The sequence below is a fragment of the Lepidochelys kempii genome, chromosome 2 (genome assembly GCF_965140285.1).
Source record: "Lepidochelys kempii isolate rLepKem1 chromosome 2, rLepKem1.hap1, whole genome shotgun sequence".
Lineage (NCBI taxonomy): Eukaryota > Metazoa > Chordata > Testudines > Cheloniidae > Lepidochelys > Lepidochelys kempii.
In genome coordinates, this window is record NC_136381.1 from 190,120,751 (window position 1) to 190,140,135 (window position 19,385).

General features: G+C 39.8%; 1 protein-coding gene across 1 annotated transcript in view; it reads left to right on the plus strand.

Moving 5' to 3' along the window:
• SACM1L (SAC1 like phosphatidylinositide phosphatase) overlaps positions 1 to 19,385 on the plus strand; it is a 62,482-nt gene that overhangs the window by 39,870 nt on the left and 3,227 nt on the right. The window contains exons 6-19 of the mRNA XM_073333154.1: positions 267 to 326; positions 2,390 to 2,423; positions 9,328 to 9,429; positions 10,715 to 10,800; positions 11,001 to 11,087; positions 11,631 to 11,699; positions 11,796 to 11,875; positions 14,699 to 14,797; positions 16,762 to 16,900; positions 17,164 to 17,233; positions 17,332 to 17,404; positions 17,945 to 18,038; positions 18,125 to 18,217; positions 19,139 to 19,196. Coding sequence (XP_073189255.1) covers positions 267 to 326; positions 2,390 to 2,423; positions 9,328 to 9,429; positions 10,715 to 10,800; positions 11,001 to 11,087; positions 11,631 to 11,699; positions 11,796 to 11,875; positions 14,699 to 14,797; positions 16,762 to 16,900; positions 17,164 to 17,233; positions 17,332 to 17,404; positions 17,945 to 18,038; positions 18,125 to 18,217; positions 19,139 to 19,196 — 1,144 coding nt within the window. The remainder of the gene's footprint in view (positions 1 to 266; positions 327 to 2,389; positions 2,424 to 9,327; positions 9,430 to 10,714; positions 10,801 to 11,000; positions 11,088 to 11,630; positions 11,700 to 11,795; positions 11,876 to 14,698; positions 14,798 to 16,761; positions 16,901 to 17,163; positions 17,234 to 17,331; positions 17,405 to 17,944; positions 18,039 to 18,124; positions 18,218 to 19,138; positions 19,197 to 19,385) is intronic.

Consider the following 19,385-nt stretch of genomic DNA (forward strand, 5'->3'; position numbering starts at 1 on the left):
CTCATGCTCAAATAAATTGGTTAGTCTCTAAGGTACCACTAGTACTCCTTTTCTTTTTGCGAATACAGACTAACACGGCTGCTACTCTGAAACCACCCTTACCATATATCTAGTCACCCAAACTTATGCTACTGCAGGATAGTGCTGAGCTTCTGCCCTACCATAGAATAAGCTGAGCTTCAGAAAACTGTTCTCTCCCCTTTCCCCCCCAAACAAAAAACCCCAACAACCCTATTTGTATATTTGCTTATTTTTTCTCACTACAGGCAGATCCACGGTTTGTATGGAATGGGCATCTTCTTAGAGAATTTGCTGCTCAGCCAGAGGTAATGTTGGAAGTTTCCTTTAATAATCTATATGAAATGTTGCACACATATAATATTATGAAGAAAGTGTTTTAGTCTTGCATATGTCTTTATTTCAGATACCCAGAACTCTCGTAGATAAAATATTGGTTACTTGTATTCTAGTTGTAGCAAAATTACCTGTGTGTAAGTTATTGACATTACATTTATCTGTCTTAAACTAATCACTTCATTTCAATTTCACCCCAAAGTCCTCTGATACTATCTGGTGAAATAATAACTTCTTGAAAATGTCTGTTAGGGAAAAAAAAATAGACTTTGATAATATGGCCTCAGCCGTGTGCTAAGAAAAATAACATCAAGAAGAGGTGCGCAGTATGTTCCTAAGTAGGTCAAATTCTGCAAAATATTGAGCTCTGCTGTCTTATGTAAGGCAGATATTGTTCCCCAAGGATACTGCCTCTTTTTCCCTTGGCACAGCTATGAGTTTGAGTCTGGATTGTCTTTCCTCAAAATTTCCACACATGATCGAAAGGACACTTTCAAGGTTTTGAGGCTAAATCAGCATTACTTTTCAAACAAATTCTTCAAGAGATCATAAGCTTAGAGACATGCCAGGTAAATCCTAATATAAACTAAGCTGTACAAGTGCACAATGAAGGGTCGTACACAACTGTGTGTTTATATTGGAAATTTATTGTCACATGAAGTGTCGAGCTAGAAACGTAAACTAGTCAAGAAAGATGTCACTTGAGTTTCTGATGTCCCTCTCCCCCAGATTGGACTATACTATGTGAACTGCATAGGGAAAGTCCACACGCAGTAGGAAATTCCTCAGAATTGTCCAGTCACATGTGTGTTCCTATGATTTCCTTACTCTTCCTCCACCCCACCTCCTCCATAATACCGGCACAGAGACTCTGCTTCCAAAACCCACAGACGTCCCCAACAGTTACATGGCAGCCTGTACATCCACAGAAGGCAGGAACATTTTCATAAAGAACCAGGGCATCTACGCTCCATTACATATAAGGGTGTTTTACTGCTGTATTCTCTGTGCTGGCTGCTGCACCCACCCCCTTTCAATACCAGCTGTAACCTCCTCCACTGATGTAACCTCATAATGAAAAGGAAAGGGAAGACGGTATTGTAGCAGCTAGCAGAGAGAATGTGGTAGCAGAAAACTTCAGGAGATACTGAAATTTTTAGACGGGGATCATGATTTGGGGAGAAGGGCTTCCATGGTGGTCTGGGACTGAGAGAATGCAGCGTTCAATACCTTCCTTCCTGGTGACTTAATGCCTGATCTGCCATCCTTTTTCTCGTCTTTACACCATGTAGAGAAATATAGCGTTATATTTGCAAACCACCTTTAACTTGTTTTAATTAAATGCTAATTAGTGTAAAGGGCAGTATATTGCCATATTTACTCTTGTGTTGAGCAAATTCTATCCAGACAACATTACACCCTTGGATTTCTTAAGTCTAGTCTTAAATTATTCACATGGGGTAGATAGTGTTTCTTAGCTAAGACTTGTATTGGTAGCTCTGAACTCAGCAAACACATTTGTTCATGTCATACATTGACAATATTCAAGTAGGTTTTAGAAAATACATTTAGGTATTAATTTACATTGAGCTTGTTTGTGGCAAAAATATTAAGCAGATCTCTGTTTAGAACAGGAGTACAAATGCCCATTTATATTCCAAGGCAGCTTGCTGTTACCAAGGTCATTCACTGACTCTCTGTGAGATAAGCATGGTTACAGAATATCTTCTGCTTAACAGAGTGATGACTGTAAGAAATATCACACTTTGTTGCTTTATTAGTGAACAAAAAATCTTTGTGGTTGTGCAAATAAATCACTAGTCTAGAAAACATGAAACTTTTTCTTATTCACTTGCAATAAATGTCCCTCTTCCCAAACTGAATTGCCTTTACAATGTTTGCCTTTTACTAGAGTTTCATACACTTGTCATCTATCTATTTCTTGGGTTAGTACTTGGCGATACCTTTTTTGTTAGACAACTTTATATAAAATATATTTTTAAAATGTGTTATACAGTTTCTTTTGTATTTTCAGATCCATAGGTTTGCTCTTCCAGTGATGCATGGATGTATCCTTTTCTTGTTTTGTAATCTAAATTTACTCTAGGTATCAATCTTTTGTTTTGTTTTTTAACCATAGAGGTTTCATCAGATTATCTAGGAGAATATTTGACTTTCTAAGACAGAAAATGTTGCTGGTGCAAGAGTTAACTGTAGTTGGGAACTCTACCACATAAATCTTCAAATAGTCGCCTCGCAAAATTTGGTGTATCTTGTCCTAATTGCAAACATATAGCACTTAATGATAGTAGGCAATTTATATTTTGGACATCTGAATGCAAATAGTAAATATTTTTTGCTTTTCATATTTAACACAATTTTATATAAACCACTGTTATAAGCATGATTTGAACAATCATCTTTCTAGTGTTGGCTGTTCTCTTGGGAGACAAAGCTCAGTTCAATAAACATTTTCCTATCAATATTTATGTGATTATATCCTGCTAGAGAGGTACTTTCACCTAGCGTATTACTGAATGTTTAGATGGTTAGACTGTGATCTGTTGAATGACACCTATTAAGTGATTTTTTTTTTTCTTACAAGGATATAAATATATGTAAGGAGATATCAGATACAATTTAAACAGGCATTAGCAAGGCTAATAGACTTTAAAATAAGAGACCCATGTTGATTTGTAGACTTTAAGTCCAGAAGAGACCATCATGATCACCTAGTCTGACCTCCTGCATATCACAGGCTGCAGAACCTCCCTCCTGTAATAGGTCATAACCTCTGGCTGAATTACAGAAGTCCTCAAGTTGCAGAGAATCCATCATTTACTCTAGTTCAAACCACCAAGTGAATCTTACCTCACACTGCCAAGGAAGGCGAAAAACCTCCAAGGTCTCTGCCAACCTGACCTGGGGACAATTCCTTCCTGATCCCAAATTTGGTGAGCAGTTGCACCCTGAGCTTGCGGGGGGGGAGACTCACCAGCCAGACACCTGAGAAAGAGTTCTCTGTAATAACTCAGAGCCCTCCCCATCCCATGTCACAGGAGTAGGCATGTACATTCTGCCATCTTTCTGCTCATCCTCTCAGAAATTGAAAGAAAGTTACAAGAATCCTTCTCTTAACAAACAGTGCTTTTGATATCAATACTCTACCTTACTCCTAAGAATGATGCATGGAGCAGAGTATACACATGCATTCCCGCAATACTAAACTAACTTGATACCTTGCATTGACTGTAAACTAGTTTGCCTAACAGAAGCTGGGATTTTCAATAATATTACCAGTTTTGAGTTAGAAAACACAAAAAGCCCCAATTGGGGGACAGCTGGGCTTTGTTTTGTTGGGGTAGATGGGTTTATGACAGGGTGGACTAGGCCCAGAGATCCCCTGATGGAGGTCTCAGGGTCCTACCACACCCATCCCAGAAAAAGAGCAGTAGAGAAGTCCTCCAAGCAGCCTAGAGTGGTTGCAGCAGAAGCAGCCAATCAGGCCATAAAGAAAGGCACTGCAGAGCCAAATACAGTCAGTTCCTTGCTGGAGCCAGAGGAGTACAGCTGGTCGTCCTAGCTGGCCAAAGGGAACTGCAGCACCAGGGACAGCTCAGTTCTGGCAGGGACCATGGCAGCGAGGAAGAGCTCCTGGCTGGCTGCTGGGCCTGAACTTAGATGAGCCCTGAAGTAAGGGTGATGCTTTGGTGAAGGCTGGGGCTGAGGGGAAGTGGCCCAAGGAACTGAAAGCAGTGTAATTAAAGGGAAACAGTGGCATGTGACTGTTATTTTTAGGGTCCCTGGGCTGGGACCCAGAGTAGTGGGCGGGCCTGGGTCTCTTCCCCCCACTCCCCCATAGGTCACTGGGGAACAGACCTACAATCGGACAATGATAAACCCCAGAAAAAATGAACTGCTTAGTGGCCTGGCTGGAGAGCTGGGGCCAGAGTAGGCCAAGAGGGCGAAACCATTGCCTTCAGGGAGGAAGCCCTGGGGGTACAGCCCGATAACAGGGCCGGGACTATTTAAAGACTGTGGACACTGCCAACCAGAAGGGGCGTTCGCGAGAGGTTGGTGCCACGCTGTTACAGGGACCTATCTGGTAATTTTGAGTTTTGCTAACTTTGGTAGTGACCTTTTCGTGTTAAAGCAAATATGATTACATAAATATGCTCTGTTCAGCGGTCTAGAATTCAACCACTGTGTCTCAGCGTGGAACCAGATCCTGATTTGATGAGACACAATGATATAATCTTCTTGGCTCAAACTGATCTCCCGTCTGTGCTGTTCTAGCTTTCTATCCCAGACTCTCTTCTCCTTCCTACCCCCCAGTAAGTCTGCATGAAATAAGGAAGTACATCTTTCCCTGTGCTCACTTGGAAGGTGGCCCACAGCAGGTTTCCATGGGAGTTATTACATAAGATAAGAGTGCACAGTCAACACCCAAGGATGAGCTCTCTGACTATAGCCTTGTAGTTAATCAAACGTAGGGAGTCTTAGAGAGATTAACAAAAGACGAAGTGTTATAAACTAAAAATTGAGACCATGGTTTACTTAGTATTAGAAGACTCCCATTCTAGTGATCTCCTTTATATTTTAGGATCTAGTGATTCCTTCCATGGATAAGAAGGAATTTTTTCCAGCCCTCTATGCGCTGAGTAATTGCATTGTGGGTAGTAGCCTGTTATAAGCAATTTAGTACTTGCTTCTACCACTGATCATACCACTGGTCTGGCAAATCCTGTTTTCCTTCTTTGAGTGCTGGTCCTTATGTATGTTCCACTGTGTGTATGCATGCACTATAGGCACTCAGAGTCAGAGAATTCTGGAAAGCAGTGTCCGTTGGTCCACCATATGCCCTTACAAGATAGAGCTTTATTCCAGGCTCTCATTTAGGAAGGTAAGTTGGTTGCCAGGACTGCTCTTCAATCAGCAGTAGATGCAGCAGATTCATCTTCAAGTTCAATAGCAAGTGCCACTGTGATGCTCTGTGAATCATGGCGTTGCACTTCAGGGCTTCCCAGGGAAATCCAGAACACCTGCTCTTCAATGAAACTCATCTTTTTAACCAAAAGACAAATAAGTCCTTAAACATTCTAAACCTGTATATATTCCCATTCCCAGGGAATATATACATCTGCCCTGAAGAGAACATTCCACATGCAATCATACAAGCCTAGAATGATGGCTCAACAATTTTACTATCGGTTGTCTTATGAGCCACCCCGAAAGAGGCAAAAGGTTCAGATGTCCCATTTTCCTGCACCTTCTGTAGCCGCAACGTCATCCCAACCCCAGTCCTGTCTAAATGATATTTTTGATGGGACTTCAGAACTGCAGACCAGTGAGTGATGCCACCATCTGCCGATTTCCACACATCCTTTGGGGATCACCTATCACTCTTTTTTGAAAAGTGGAGTGCAATAACAATGGACAAGTGGGTATTAAACATCATCCATTCTGGCTAGGCAATCAAATTTACCTCCCTGCCCTCTCCAAAACCCCATTGCTGCCTCTTTTCAGGGGTCATTTTCACAGAGATTGTCAAACAAGAAGTAGAGTCCCACCTACAGTGAGGAGTGGTAGAGCGGGTGTCTCTTCAACACCAAGGAAAGGATTTTTATACAATATACTTCCTAGTAGCCAAAAAGAAGCGTGGCTGGAGACCCATCCTCAATCTATGTCATGTCAACTGGTTTATTTGCAAACTGAAATTTCACATGGTCATATTGGCATCTATAATTCCATCCTGAAAAAGGTATGGGGTTTACAGCTCTCAATATCAAGGATATGTACTTCCATGTGGACGTTTGTCCTGCTCACAGACTGGCCAAAGCCAATCAGAAAATCTTCAACTGTTTATCATCATAGCGGAAAAAGTCTCATGTCAGGCAATATCCTTGCAGAGGATCTCTAAATGGATCTTGGACAATATCTTACTCTTATTGGTTGTCTCATCTTCCTCCCACTCATGGGAGGGGGAGGGCATACTACAAGAGCACAAGCAATAGCATCCTCACACCCTCCTCTTACTTGAGTACTGCTTGTCAATAACCCACAGTGGAACCCACATAAAGACCAGCACTCAAAGAAGATAAGTTACTTACCTAATAGTGACGAGGTTCTTCAAGATATGTGGTCTCTGTCTATAGTCAACTACCCACCCTCCTTCCCCTTTGCTTCACAAGATTCTTGGATTTGTAGTAGAGAAGGAACTGGAGAAGCGGTCAGTCTGCTCCGTCCTTTATCTCCTCAGTCAGAGGCATAAGGAGAGCGAGGGCACATGCGCAGACCACAAGACACTGCTTTCTAGAATTCTCCCACTCTGGGTACATGGAGCATGTGTATGCACAGTGGAATACCGATAGGGCCCACATGTCTTGAAGAACCTGTAGTTACTATAAGGTAAGTAACTTTCTCATTTTTATAAAACTTCTCTGGTATCTATCTTAATCTCTCTTGATTCAGAATAAGAGTGGAGAGATGGGGAATATTTCTAATTACTCAAAAATTCCATCCCTCCATTCTTAAATTCTCCGTAGGAGATCGATTGAGCCTACAATCTTAGGTTTATGGCAGTGTTGATAAAGATCCAAGTTTAGAGCTACTGCTTTTATTTCCTGCTAAATAGAAGCCAAGCCCTAGCCCTGATATATTTGAGGTGACATCTGGATCTACAAGGATTTTAAGAGTTTGAGCATGTGGTTCTAGGTCTAATTTTAGACCTTTTTAGATCCCTCTCTCGGAACTCTTTATTGAGGGCATTTTGGGTGGCAAAGGATCTCTTTGTATATTCTCTTAACCAAACTTGAACTAGTTGTTCGGATTTTTTTACAAAGAGTGCTGCCACAAATGTAGATGAAATCTGCAGTATTGGCCTAATGTGCCGTTACCCAACAAAGTGGGTTTCCTCCACAGGATTTTTGTGGGGAAAAACACTTGGTGAGATGAAATTTGTGAGGTGAAATGTGTATGTGTAAATAATCTGTTGTATTTTTAAGAATTACAATTTTTTATGCTTGAATAAAAACCCAGAAAATTGATTTGTTTATTGGAATAAAACTTGCTTTGCAGACCTGAGCAAATAGTAAGATGGTTATCATATTGGTCGTTCAAAAGAACAGAGCAGAGAGACAGGATAGCATGCCTATACTAAAAGCTAAAACAAAGCCACAGTATGCATTCGATGACGTGAGCTGTAGCTCACGAAAGCTTATGCTCAAATAAAGTGGTTAGTCTCGAAGGTGCCACAAGTACTCCTGTTCTTTTTGCGAATACAGACTAACACGGCTGTTACTCTGAAACCTTTGAAGTTGTAGTTTTACCTTGCTGGCAATGGAGGGTAGTATGAATCTGTGTTCTGCGTCCTGCTGCAGTAATTGAGGAGTGCTGCTTTCTGATATTAGTTTGATGCTGTATTATCTAACATCAACTGAAAGTAGTTATGACCTTGACAGAACTGAACTGCTAAGTTAAATTGCCAGCCCTTAGCAATTATCCCCTAACACAGGGGTGGCCAACCTGTGGCTCCGGAGCCACACACGGCTCTTCAGAAGTTAATATGCGGCTCCTTGTATAGGCACCGACTCCGGGGCTGGAGCTGCAGGTGCCAACTTTCCAATGTGCCGGGGGTGCTCACTGCTCAGCCCCTGGCTCTGCCACAGGCCCTGTCCCCACTCCACCCCTTCCCACCCCATCCCCTGAGCTTGCCATGCCCTCGCTTCTCCTCCCCCCCCACCCCCCCGAGCCTCCTACATGCCACTGAACAGCTGATTTGGGAGCTGCAGGAAGGGAGGGGGAGGCACTGATCGGGAGGGCGGGGGCGCTGCCAGTGGGAGGTGCTGGGAGCAGGTGGGTGGGAAGCTGATGGGAGGGCTGCTGACTTACTACTTTGAGTGGTAGCCGTGTTAGTCTGTATCAGCAAAAACAATGAGTCGTCCTTGTGGTACCTTAGAGACCAAAAAATTTATTTGGGCATAAGCTTTCGTGGGCTAAAACCCACTTCATCACAAAGCTTATGTCTCTAAGGTGCCACAAGGACGACTCATTGTTTTTGACATATTACTGTGGCTCTTTGGCAATGTACATTGGTTAAATCATGGCTCCTTCTCAGGCTCAGGCTGGCCACCCCTGCCCTGACAGTAAGGACTAGAATCTGATACCAAAATGATGTGTAGGGCTTAATTAAAAGCACAGAAGTCTCTGCATAAGCAGCTCCCCTTGGAGATTTCAGTAGGAGGTGTGTACATATAAGGACAGAATGTGGCCTATGGGCAATGTAATGTTGTCCTGCTATGGTGCTCCAGGAGCATATTGTCAAGATGCTCTATAGTGTGCGAGAGCATGATCAGGTTTGAAGGTTTCTTTTCTAATTCTGGTTGCAAAAGGTGGGAAAAATTCTCTTTTAGAAAAGAGAAAGCATTGCAGAAAGTGCTTGGTCTGCAGTCTGAAATTTTTTCCCCCCTGAGTTAAGACCTTTTTTTTTTTTTGGCCAGGGCCTGAGATCATACATATGGTGCTGATAGTATTGACCTATTTCTTTCAATTGTGATGGTCATTTGTGTGCATGGGCTTTTAATAGATTGTAAATGTTTCATCATCAGACGTGTCAACATTTTAATTTAATTGAAGAACCTTTTGAGACCAGTCTCAAGTCTCTTCAAATCCTGTTTTCTCCTATTTATAATCACTTCATATTTTTTTAGTTAATTAGCATCCCTTAAAACTTGCTCTGTCATGCATATACTAATTTGAGTATTAGGCTACTGACTCTGAAGTTAAATATCAATAAATAACTTGACATAGGGATAACAGTATATTTATACATATACCTACACATCAATGAATGTTTGCAAAATCCTTTCTATTTATTTAATCATCATTTGGCCCTATGTCTGTGCCTGTTCCCTTTTATTTAAAAATACCATAGTAAACATTGCAAAAGTTTGTGTTCCTTAACATGTTTACCAGTTATAGCTATGCACTCTTGTTCCATTAATGGAAAGTATTTTGACTGGGTGCTTATCTCTCGAAGAAGCTGTTTCAGAGCTGGTGTACGTTACTATGTGAGAGGTAAGATGACAAATAATGCAACCACTGCTGGAACAATCAACATATCTGTAACTCGTTAATTTCTTATTTTCAAATGGCATAGGTATTTAACCACTTACATTACTGTTGTGTTCCATTCTGTCACAACCTGATGTAATTTTTGTGCCAAATATTTTACTTCAGTGTAATAACTGGACAGAAAAACATCCTTGAGCACAAAACTGTAGTTTCATCTACAAATGCATCTATTAAACTGCAAACCTCATTTATTGCTCCTTGAGGCATTTGATTTATGTTTAGTCCAAAAATTTAAAATGATGAGCATTTTAAATGAAACACTGGACAATACTTATTATCCTGTAAATAAGCTGGTGGTATTTACTTCAGTAAAATACCTTACATAACATTTTCAGACTAATAAAGAACTTTTACAAGAAAACATTCTCATGTGCAGGGAAAGAAAAGTTAAGCTGGGTTCCACACACACACACACACACACACACACACAAGCCTAACTACAATTTTCATGTGTGTTTGTTTGTTTGGCATACAATCCTTGGCTGTCTGTTATGTAGCAGTCCGCTTTTCCCTGATTTCAGGCCAAAGGCTGAAAAGGAAGCAGACTGAAGTACTTTCTCCTTACCAGTCTCTGCATGTTATGTTGAGGTGCACTGAGGAAGTGTGGACAAACTTGTTGCTCCTTGTGCCGTAATTTTCCCATTGGAAAGATAAATTTCAGTGTCTGCGCTTTGGCATCTTTGTTCAGTATTAAAATAACCTAAGTATTTTTTAAGTTAGACTATTAAGAAGTGCTGGCAGTATAATAAAGGCCCTGCACTGACTGAATGATAGCAATATCTAGGTCTGCTTTTCTGAAAAATCCATACCCCTGAGCAATTTTAGCTATGCCAGTCTAACCTGCAATGTAGATGCAGCTAAGTTAATGGAAGAATGCTTCCATCAGTGTACCAACTGTCACTCTGGGAGGTGGTGTTCCTACGCAGACAGAAAATCCCCTTCCATTGCTATATGCCACATCTACACTATATAGTCGTGCAAGCATAGCTACAGTGTCGTAGATATGCCATAATAGTCTCCATAGTGTGGACATACCCCAAGTCTCTGCTTCATGAGCTGACAGTGTCTCAGAGGGTGGCTTTGATCTACAGAGGACACAGATTTCACTTATCTTCTGGCTATTCTGTATTGTTTCATCTTACTAACTGAAAAATGAGACCCCAATTCAAACCTAAAGCAATGGTGTTTGTGGCCGGCTGTGAACTGGATTCTGTTTTTTCTAACTCAGGTATTGATTCAGAAGGCCATGCAGCTAATTTTGTTGAAACGGAACAAATTGTACATTACAATGGGAGCAAAGCTTCATTTGTCCAGGTAAATTCAGTGGCTTATCAGAATTGATTGCATGACTAGCTTAAGTTCAGCTGGCAAGTCTTTATTTTCTTGTCTGCCCAAAACCTGATTTTACATTTAACAAGAAAAAACAAGTTAAAATACAGATGTCAGGAAGGTGTACTGAACAAGAACATGAAATTGCATTTGTTATTTAAGTATCCTTTTCCTTTGTTTTCCAGACCCGTGGATCAATTCCTTTTTTCTGGTCACAGAGACCAAACCTCAAGTATAAGCCAAAGCCACAGATCAGCAAAGTAGTAAATCATGTATGTGTGTTTCCTTGGTTGTGTGGTGGTAAAATGGAATTCAGTGTTTGCATGGATATAATGTGGTAATAAACTTAACATTGCTGCGACTTCTCATTAACATACAGTATACTGTTTAAATCTGTTCTTAATATAAAAGTCAAACCGTACCTTTAAAGTTGAAGTAGCAAGAGGCTTGGGCCAGTGTACTAGCTTTTTTATCCATGGAGTCTTTGGCTCAAAGCTTGAATGAGGTCATAAGTATAAATGAATGCAGTCATCTCTTCCTGGTTCTCATTTGTGTACAGTGATAAAAACCACTGCATTATTTGGCACAACTAGTAGTTTATACAAGGGAAGCCCAAGGCTGTTGCAGATGAGAGCTGAAGTGCATTGACAGAGTGGAGTGCAGATATTTGCCTCATTTAAGCACCACATTCTCATTCAGAAGACGACTTGTTGTGTTACATTACAAGAATCCCTTAATGTAGCAGTTTTAGTAATTTACAGACCTATGCATCTCTAAAGACCTGTGATGTCACTTTTTTCTCCTTTGTTTTCTAGATGGATGGCTTCCAAAGACATTTTGACTCTCAGATAATTAGCTATGGAAAACAAATGATTGTTAATTTGGTATGCCTTTAATTATTCTGCTTAGTTGAATTGTTTGCCTCTTCTTTTTAAACAAATTTGAATGATTGATTGGTATTACCATTTCATTTTTCACAGGTTAACCAGAAGGGCTCAGAGAAGCCTCTTGAACAAACATTTGCAAAAATGGTAAACAGCTTGGGAAATGGAATGGTCAGGTACATGTGAACTGAAATTATGATACATATGTGTATATTGTACATGTCTGACTCCTTTTAACAAGCCTAAATTAAAAGTGTGATCAAATTGGTCATGGGGCCCTTATAAAATAATTTAACTTGCATGAGAATTGCATTTTTTAAAATACACATTGATACTGCACTGCAGGAAAAGGATATGGTCCCTGCCAGAAGAGTTTGCAATCCAACTGGAAATGATAGGCATGGGATGCATGTAAAGGGAATTAAGACAGGACAACAGCATAAAAAGAAGGGAGTATGAGGCTTACAGTAATAAGAGCACATTGTTGTTTTGGCTAGTGGTGTGTCTTGAAAGTTCTGCTTGTTTCTTTAAAGGGCAGGTGAGTGTTTTATTGACTTCATGGAAGAAATGCACTTCCAGGATGAAAGAGGTGAGGCATTGCAGACCAAGGGGTTCCAGGTGTGAAGTCACATGGAAAAAAGACACCAAGACAAGGTCATTAGGTGTGCAGCCTAAATGGAGCGTAGGGGCCATAGGAGTGTGGAAAGCACATAAATTATTGTTAAATGTTCATGATTGCAGAAGTTGCAGGTGCATGGGCAGTTTAACAATGGCGATTCATCATTTTAAAACAGTAATCTTCACTTATTGACTTGCTTTCTCTTTAACCATGTTCTTGAATATTGAGAGAATAATATGGATTTTCCACAAAGCTTAAAATTTTTATTTTTTTCATCTCAGAGATTCTCCTGTAAGGGACTTAGACATTTGTTCGTGTCAGGAGTCCCTAACAAGTTTAGGGGCCAAATCCTGCCCTCTAGAATGAATGCATAATTCTTAAGGACTTCTGTAGAACATGCACATTTAAGGGCAAAATTTAGCCATGAATGCAGTTAATCTTACTTGTATAGTATGCATTTGCATTGAATTTTTAGTTGTTTCCGTTCGATCGATCCCCATTTTACAAGGCTCTTACAGAAGGACAGGAAATTAGATTACTCACGTTTTTCTGCACCTTCCTGCCCTCTGCCCCTTCCAACGGTTGCAGTAGTTTTGCTGTAGATTTGCATATTTACGCATATATGTTGATTTGTGAAGAGGAAGACATGTTTTTAAGAGCACTTCCAATGTAGAGTTTCTGTTCAGTTTTCAAAGCTGGTATTGATTACATCTTTAAGAGATAAATGACTTGTGGGATTCCTTGCACTACTTTCTGTAGAACTAAAAGCCATTTTACAGAAACTGAAGTGTAAAATCCTATCTCTGGCCTGTTTTTTTTCTCAGTTGTAAGTTCCGCAGATGTTAACATTTAAAAAATTAAAAAAATTAAAAAATTTTTGCTAAAAATAGGGTTTTGCTACTTTAATTGCTTTGCATGGCACCTCCTGCCATCAATAAACATTCACAATTTATGAATGCCACCTCCAGTCCTGCACAAACCATCTAGAAAAGTCTTTTGTTTTTTATTAAACAGTTCCCCCACCCCAAGAAACTTACTCCTGTTGTCTACAGCAAAGGCATACTTTTGCACCCTGAACTTGTTTAATTTCTCTGCCCTTGTTTGATCTCGTCTTAGCCTCTTTGTATAGATTCTGAACTCTTACAACTTGGTGACTCTATCATTTTTAATTTCCTATTTGGAAATGAGCACCCTGTTGCCATTAACTGGTGGTGGTTGTTTTTTGTTTGCTAGGGCTTGCTGTTATTTGACCTCTTACTGCCAGTTTACTGAATTTTGCCAAACTTTTCTCATTGTGGCCCACCTGCTTTTTGTCCTGTTTCTGCCTTTCTCCTCTTCTAACGTTCCCATACTCCACCCATTCATTCCTTTGTACATTATATACTAGCCCCATCTCTTTGCCTCTGTTTCAGGAAATATATAAATATAATTTCTAGCTTTTTAAACTACATACAAAGCAGAAAGCAGCTTAGAAAAAAGCAAATGCAGATCCATCTGCCCATCCTTCCTTCCCCGTGTTGTCTCGTAAATATGGTAAACGAACACTTGGATTGGAAGCACTTCAGGACAGGGACCATGTCTTTTTAGTTAAGTTGCCATACACACGTCCCTGCACCTTTTTGGGGAAAAGATAATTAGACAGAAGTGATTTTGTAAAATACTAGTGAACATGAGCTTCCTTATCCTGCTTCCAGAGTGGTGGGATCATCTAAAGCAGTGGTTCTCAACCAGGGGTCCGGGGCCCCCTGGGGGGCCGTGAGCAGGTTTCAGGGGTCTACCAAGCAGGGCCAGCATAGACTCGCTGGGGCCCAGGGCAGAAAGCTGAAGCCCCACCGGATGGGGCTGAAGCTCAAGGCCTTGAGCCCCACCACCCGGGGCTGAAGCCAAAGCCTGAGCAGCTTAGCTTCACAGGGACCCCTGTGGCATGGGGCCCTAGGCAGTTGTCCTGCTTGCTACCCCCTACCTCAGGCCCTGGCTTATATATGCAGAAAACCAGTTATTGTGGGACAGGTGGGCTGTGGAGTTTTTATAGCATGTTGGAAGGGCCTCCGAAAGAAAAAGGTTGAGAACCCCTGATCTAAAGGAGTGCAAAAATTTGCATCCTCAAAATGTGCAAGGTGACATTTTGGAAGAGGACAGAAAAGAAGAAAACATGTCCTTTGATATTTATGGAACCCAGTTTTAAAGAATTGCTCTTAAATTTTGGCTGATGTTGACAAATCTTCATCTGAAGAAGATCATTTCTCTGCACTTCAATATTTATCAATCTTTTTTTCTTTTGAAAAAATTACCTTTTTAAAATACAATTGTACTGTGATCTCTTCAGAGCAGTGAAGAGTGCCGTGAATTTATTTGATCAGATGTGCTTGTCTCTGAATAGATATATAGCATTTGACTTTCATAAAGAATGCAGTCGAATGAGGTGGGACCGACTCCAACTTTTGATGGATCAACTCTCAGAACAACAAGATGAGTTTAGGTAATCTGTCTCTCTATAGCACCATGTGGTCATCTTGTGGTGGCTAGCATAAAGTGATAGATTGTTAAATGCCCAGCAGATTCATAGAGCAGAATCTATATTCTCAAAAGTAGATCACTTTCTCATATGGATTCTATGGCCTTGAGTTGAAGAAGATGCATATGCAAATGAGATAAAGATTACAGGGTGGAGTCTGCAGATATCTTTGTGTGATCTCTCACTCCTGCTCAGCAGCAAAGTAGAGGCCTTAATGTGGTTTATAATACACTCACTCACCATGGTTTTGCTTCTGTGAAGGAGAATTAAATGTCTCTCTTGGTGAAGGGATTTGGGGGGGTAAACACAAGTCTGCCTATTACATGGGATTGAGAAATTACCAAGCACAACTGCTTATCTGTTTTCAGTGTGGTAATTTCATATGCAGTATTAATGCCATACCTGAGCAACCAGACACCAACCCTTCCTGACTCTTTTTATTTATATTTTTTTTTTGGATTCACAGAAAAGTAGCAAATGTCCAACTTGATTTGATGTCCTTTCCCCCAATAAAGTTATTTCATATATTAAATGAATTTGTATGATCTATATGAAGTTGTTGCTTAATGCATTAGTCTTTATTTTATTATTCACCGCTCACAGATTTACAGGTTATGAAGCGAAACCTATTTACGTTATAGTTCTGCTTCTTTGAAGATCTCATCATCACCGTTTGGGTCTCAAGTCTACGGCATGAGGCAGACCAGGAACTCCTATATCTAGTGATTTGACGGCTACACCCCCACTTCTACACAGGTTGTTGTCTGCCCCTGTAATGTGAGGAACAGCCCACTGAAACCTCTCCCAGTTCCATTTATGAATGAAAGCTTGAACCACTGATCTAGGCCGACATAAATGCCTCACTCTGTACGGATAGTACAAACCAAACATGCTCCTGAGGATAGCAATACATATATAAAAACCTGAAAAGGAGCAGCCCATAAAGTCTGAGAGGACGTGAACAGAGAACAGTCATGTGAGCCCTTCAAAGAAGCAGAATGAACAAGTAATTTTGTCTTTAAAATACCACCTATATAGGATTCTCAACCCTAGAATGAGTAACTGAGACATGTCTTAAAACTAATAATACACTGTAGCATGTAGTGAACTATGTAGGCATATGCCAAAACCAATCAGCTTTCTTTAAATAAAGGGATGGAACTGATGTCTCAAAATAAGGCATTACACAACATTATTTGATTTGTTTTTTGAGGAGTCCTCAAAATATGGCTAACACTAGGGGGCTGGAGAGTTTGGGCTCTCTTGAAAATTAGATTCTGCAGGCCTGAGACATAGAAGCAGAATTCTTCTCTTGAGGCTGAAGCCAAGTCTTTGTAATTGTGTAGTGTAAGGATTGTGTTATTACCATGTGTACATCATGATTACAACATATACTTGAAGCTGGAAGTGGAACCTGCTCTTCTTCCGAAAGGTAATACCAAGGTTCATAGCAACTGCAAGTAAGTTATTTCAGAGTAACAGTGGTGTTAGTCTGTATTCGCAAAAAGAAAAGGAGTACTTGTGGCACCTTAGAGACTAACCAATTTATTTGAGCATAAGCTTTCGTGAGCTACAGCTCACTTCCTCCGAGTTCATGCTCAAATAAATTGGTTAGTCTCTAAGGTGCCACAAGTCCTCCTTTTCTTTTTGCAAGTAAGTTATTGTCATGTGTAATGCAATAGGATAACCATTTAGACACTGTTCTTGATAATGCGATGTATTCACTATCTGCTACAGAAAGAAAAGTATAAATAATATGTTATCAAATAAAATTAAACACATATGGCAAAGAATTTAACTTGGGAAAAGATTCTGTTTTGGGTAACTAAAGAAACCCGTTAAAGTATGCAGTCGCAGAACATATTTTGAAGTGGATTATTTTAGGTACCTATTTATATACACACATTTAAATGTGTCGTGGATCTTAGTTATTTTCTAGTTGATTCTGATGGTAAAGTGGTGACTCAGCAGGACGGAATATTCCGCAGTAATTGCATGGACTGCCTGGACCGGACTAATGTGATTCAGAGCCTATTAGCACGTCGTTCTCTGCAAGCACAGCTTCAGGTCAAGATTTTTTCTAGTTTGCTTTTGTTTTTCAAAGCTCTCTCTGTGCGGGAGGGAGGGAGGATGGATCCTCTGTCGGGGATTAAGTACAACTAAAGTTTGTAGCAGCTTACATTCATAAATTTCTTTAGTACTTAAAGACCTGCTTGATATTAAAATGTACTGTCCAGCTAAAAGCTGGACGAAAAAGCTATGTCCCATATAAACTTAAATATTGACTTCCTCTGAGTTGCTATTGAATTGTAGTGTGTTTTTTGTTCTAGAGGCTAGGTGTTCTGCATGTTGGACAGAGAATTGAAGAACAAGCAGAATTTGAAAAAATCTACAAAAATGGTAGGTTTGTCTTTAAAGTTAAATTACTATTTTTCAAATAAGGACCAGTCAGCCTTTTTTAAAGGAAAACGGACATAATTCTATTTCTCTGTTCACAGCATGGGCTGATAATGCAAATGCTTGTGCCAAACAATATGCTGGAACTGGTGCCTTAAAGACAGACTACACAAGGCAAGTTAGAGACGATTATGTTTTGAGGACAATGCATTTTTGTAACTTAATTATCTACAGATTGAAATTCAATTTTCCAGACACACATTAACATGTAAGTTGGTAATATGAACTACCTCTTACTAGAAAAATTCAGCCTATGTCAACATGATATAATAAACAATAATATACCTTTTGTAGTTTAAAAAAACATTAAAAATCAGGAAATAAAATCAATATGGGTTTATAAAATATTCCATCTTGTTTTATTGCATGATGGAAAACTGAGTCTCTGAGAAACCATTTTCCTGACTTTACTCACAGATCTTTCCACCCTTTCTTAAAACTTTTTTTCATAAAAATCTACTGCCTATAGAAGTTAGAGTGCAGAGGCAGCACTAGGCAGTTGTATCTTTGTCCTTAAGTATAAATAGAAACTCTATATGATTGTTAATACAAACCTGAAAGGATCATAAAACTGAACATCACTTGGTATAACTTTCTACTTTCAATTTGCAAACAGATTAGTTGTAATATGCTCATAAAACCACTTTTTTATAGAACTGGGAAGAGAACTCAGTGGGGTCTAATAATGGATGGCTGGAACTCATTAATACGTTACTACAAGAACAACTTTTCTGATGGATTTAGACAAGTAAGTTGGGTTTTTTCTTTTTTGCAAGTAGATTCTTAGTCATTATTGCTCTGCATTTTAACTCTGTATGTATGTTTCTGTTACAGGATGCTATCGATCTGTTTCTTGGAAATTATTCAGTGGATGAAGTAGAGTCTGTCAGCCCTCTACATATACAGAAGGACTGGAAGTTCTTGGCTGTAAGGATTTTTTTTAATAAGCTTTGATTCACACTTTTTTGGAAACTAAATGCTTTGTTTGTTTCTTTTATTTGCTTCAGTAAACCTAAGTAGTTATTGACTGTTTGTTGATGTGGGGCCATTTGTGTCTTCTGGTCCTATTTTTTATAGTAGCCACTTACTGGAAGACTAAGTCCAGAACATCAGCCATGACACAAAGGGAGCATCCCTCAGACATGGAGTTGGAAGGAAAGGTGCTCTTTGGCCAATTGTGCCCCTGCTAGAAAGATTGGGATTCTTCTTGGATCTCTTGCTTTGTCTGTTCATTAAGAAAGAAAAGTGGAAGGGGATAACCATTTTTAATGTAATAAGAACCATCATTGTTGATCTAAAAAAAATCATGAAGATGTCATCTCACAACATCAAATGCTGTATGCAGGCAAATACTGGTTTCTCTTCTCTTCAGTGTCAGTGCCAAGACAGTCAGGAAGGGGAGGCTAAGCACTTATTGAATTTCAGAACTGCAGTTATGACAAAAAAGATCACTGTGGAACACATGAGGGAATTGGAAAAAGTCGTGTGGAGAATACCTACACTGACCCCTTCTGTTCTGTACGCTCAGTACACAAGTGGGATAGATTAACACTGGAGGCTTATGCAGGGTTGTTCAAATACCCAAACAGAACTAATGAACTTGATCTTTCAGTGAGCCTAAACAGGCAGAATCCAAGCATATTATCCTCTAATCTTAAATGTACAGTTAAAGAATTATTTAGATTAAGTCTAAAACTCAGAAGGAGACTCTGTTTTACCAAATCAGGACATCAAAGAAATGATGTAACTTTACCTGTTACAAAGCAAATTATAAATATAATTTCTTGAAGGAAATAATCAATACAATCATATATATCCTTTTTTAATTCTGTTTTTCTTCTTCCGCAGTTGCCTATTATTATGGTCGTTGCTTTCTCAATGTGCATTATCTGTTTGCTTATGGCTGGTAAGTCACTATTTGGCGTACATTTGCAAAATTCATTTGCAGGCATACACTTAAGATGTTGGAAGCTATTCACTGGGTATGTGCTTATGAGTTATGAGATATTCAAGTCATACCTCTAACCATACAACCTGGAGCTATGCTTTTCTGGGTCAGGCCTGGTCAGTACTTGGATGGGAAAGCTCAGATGCT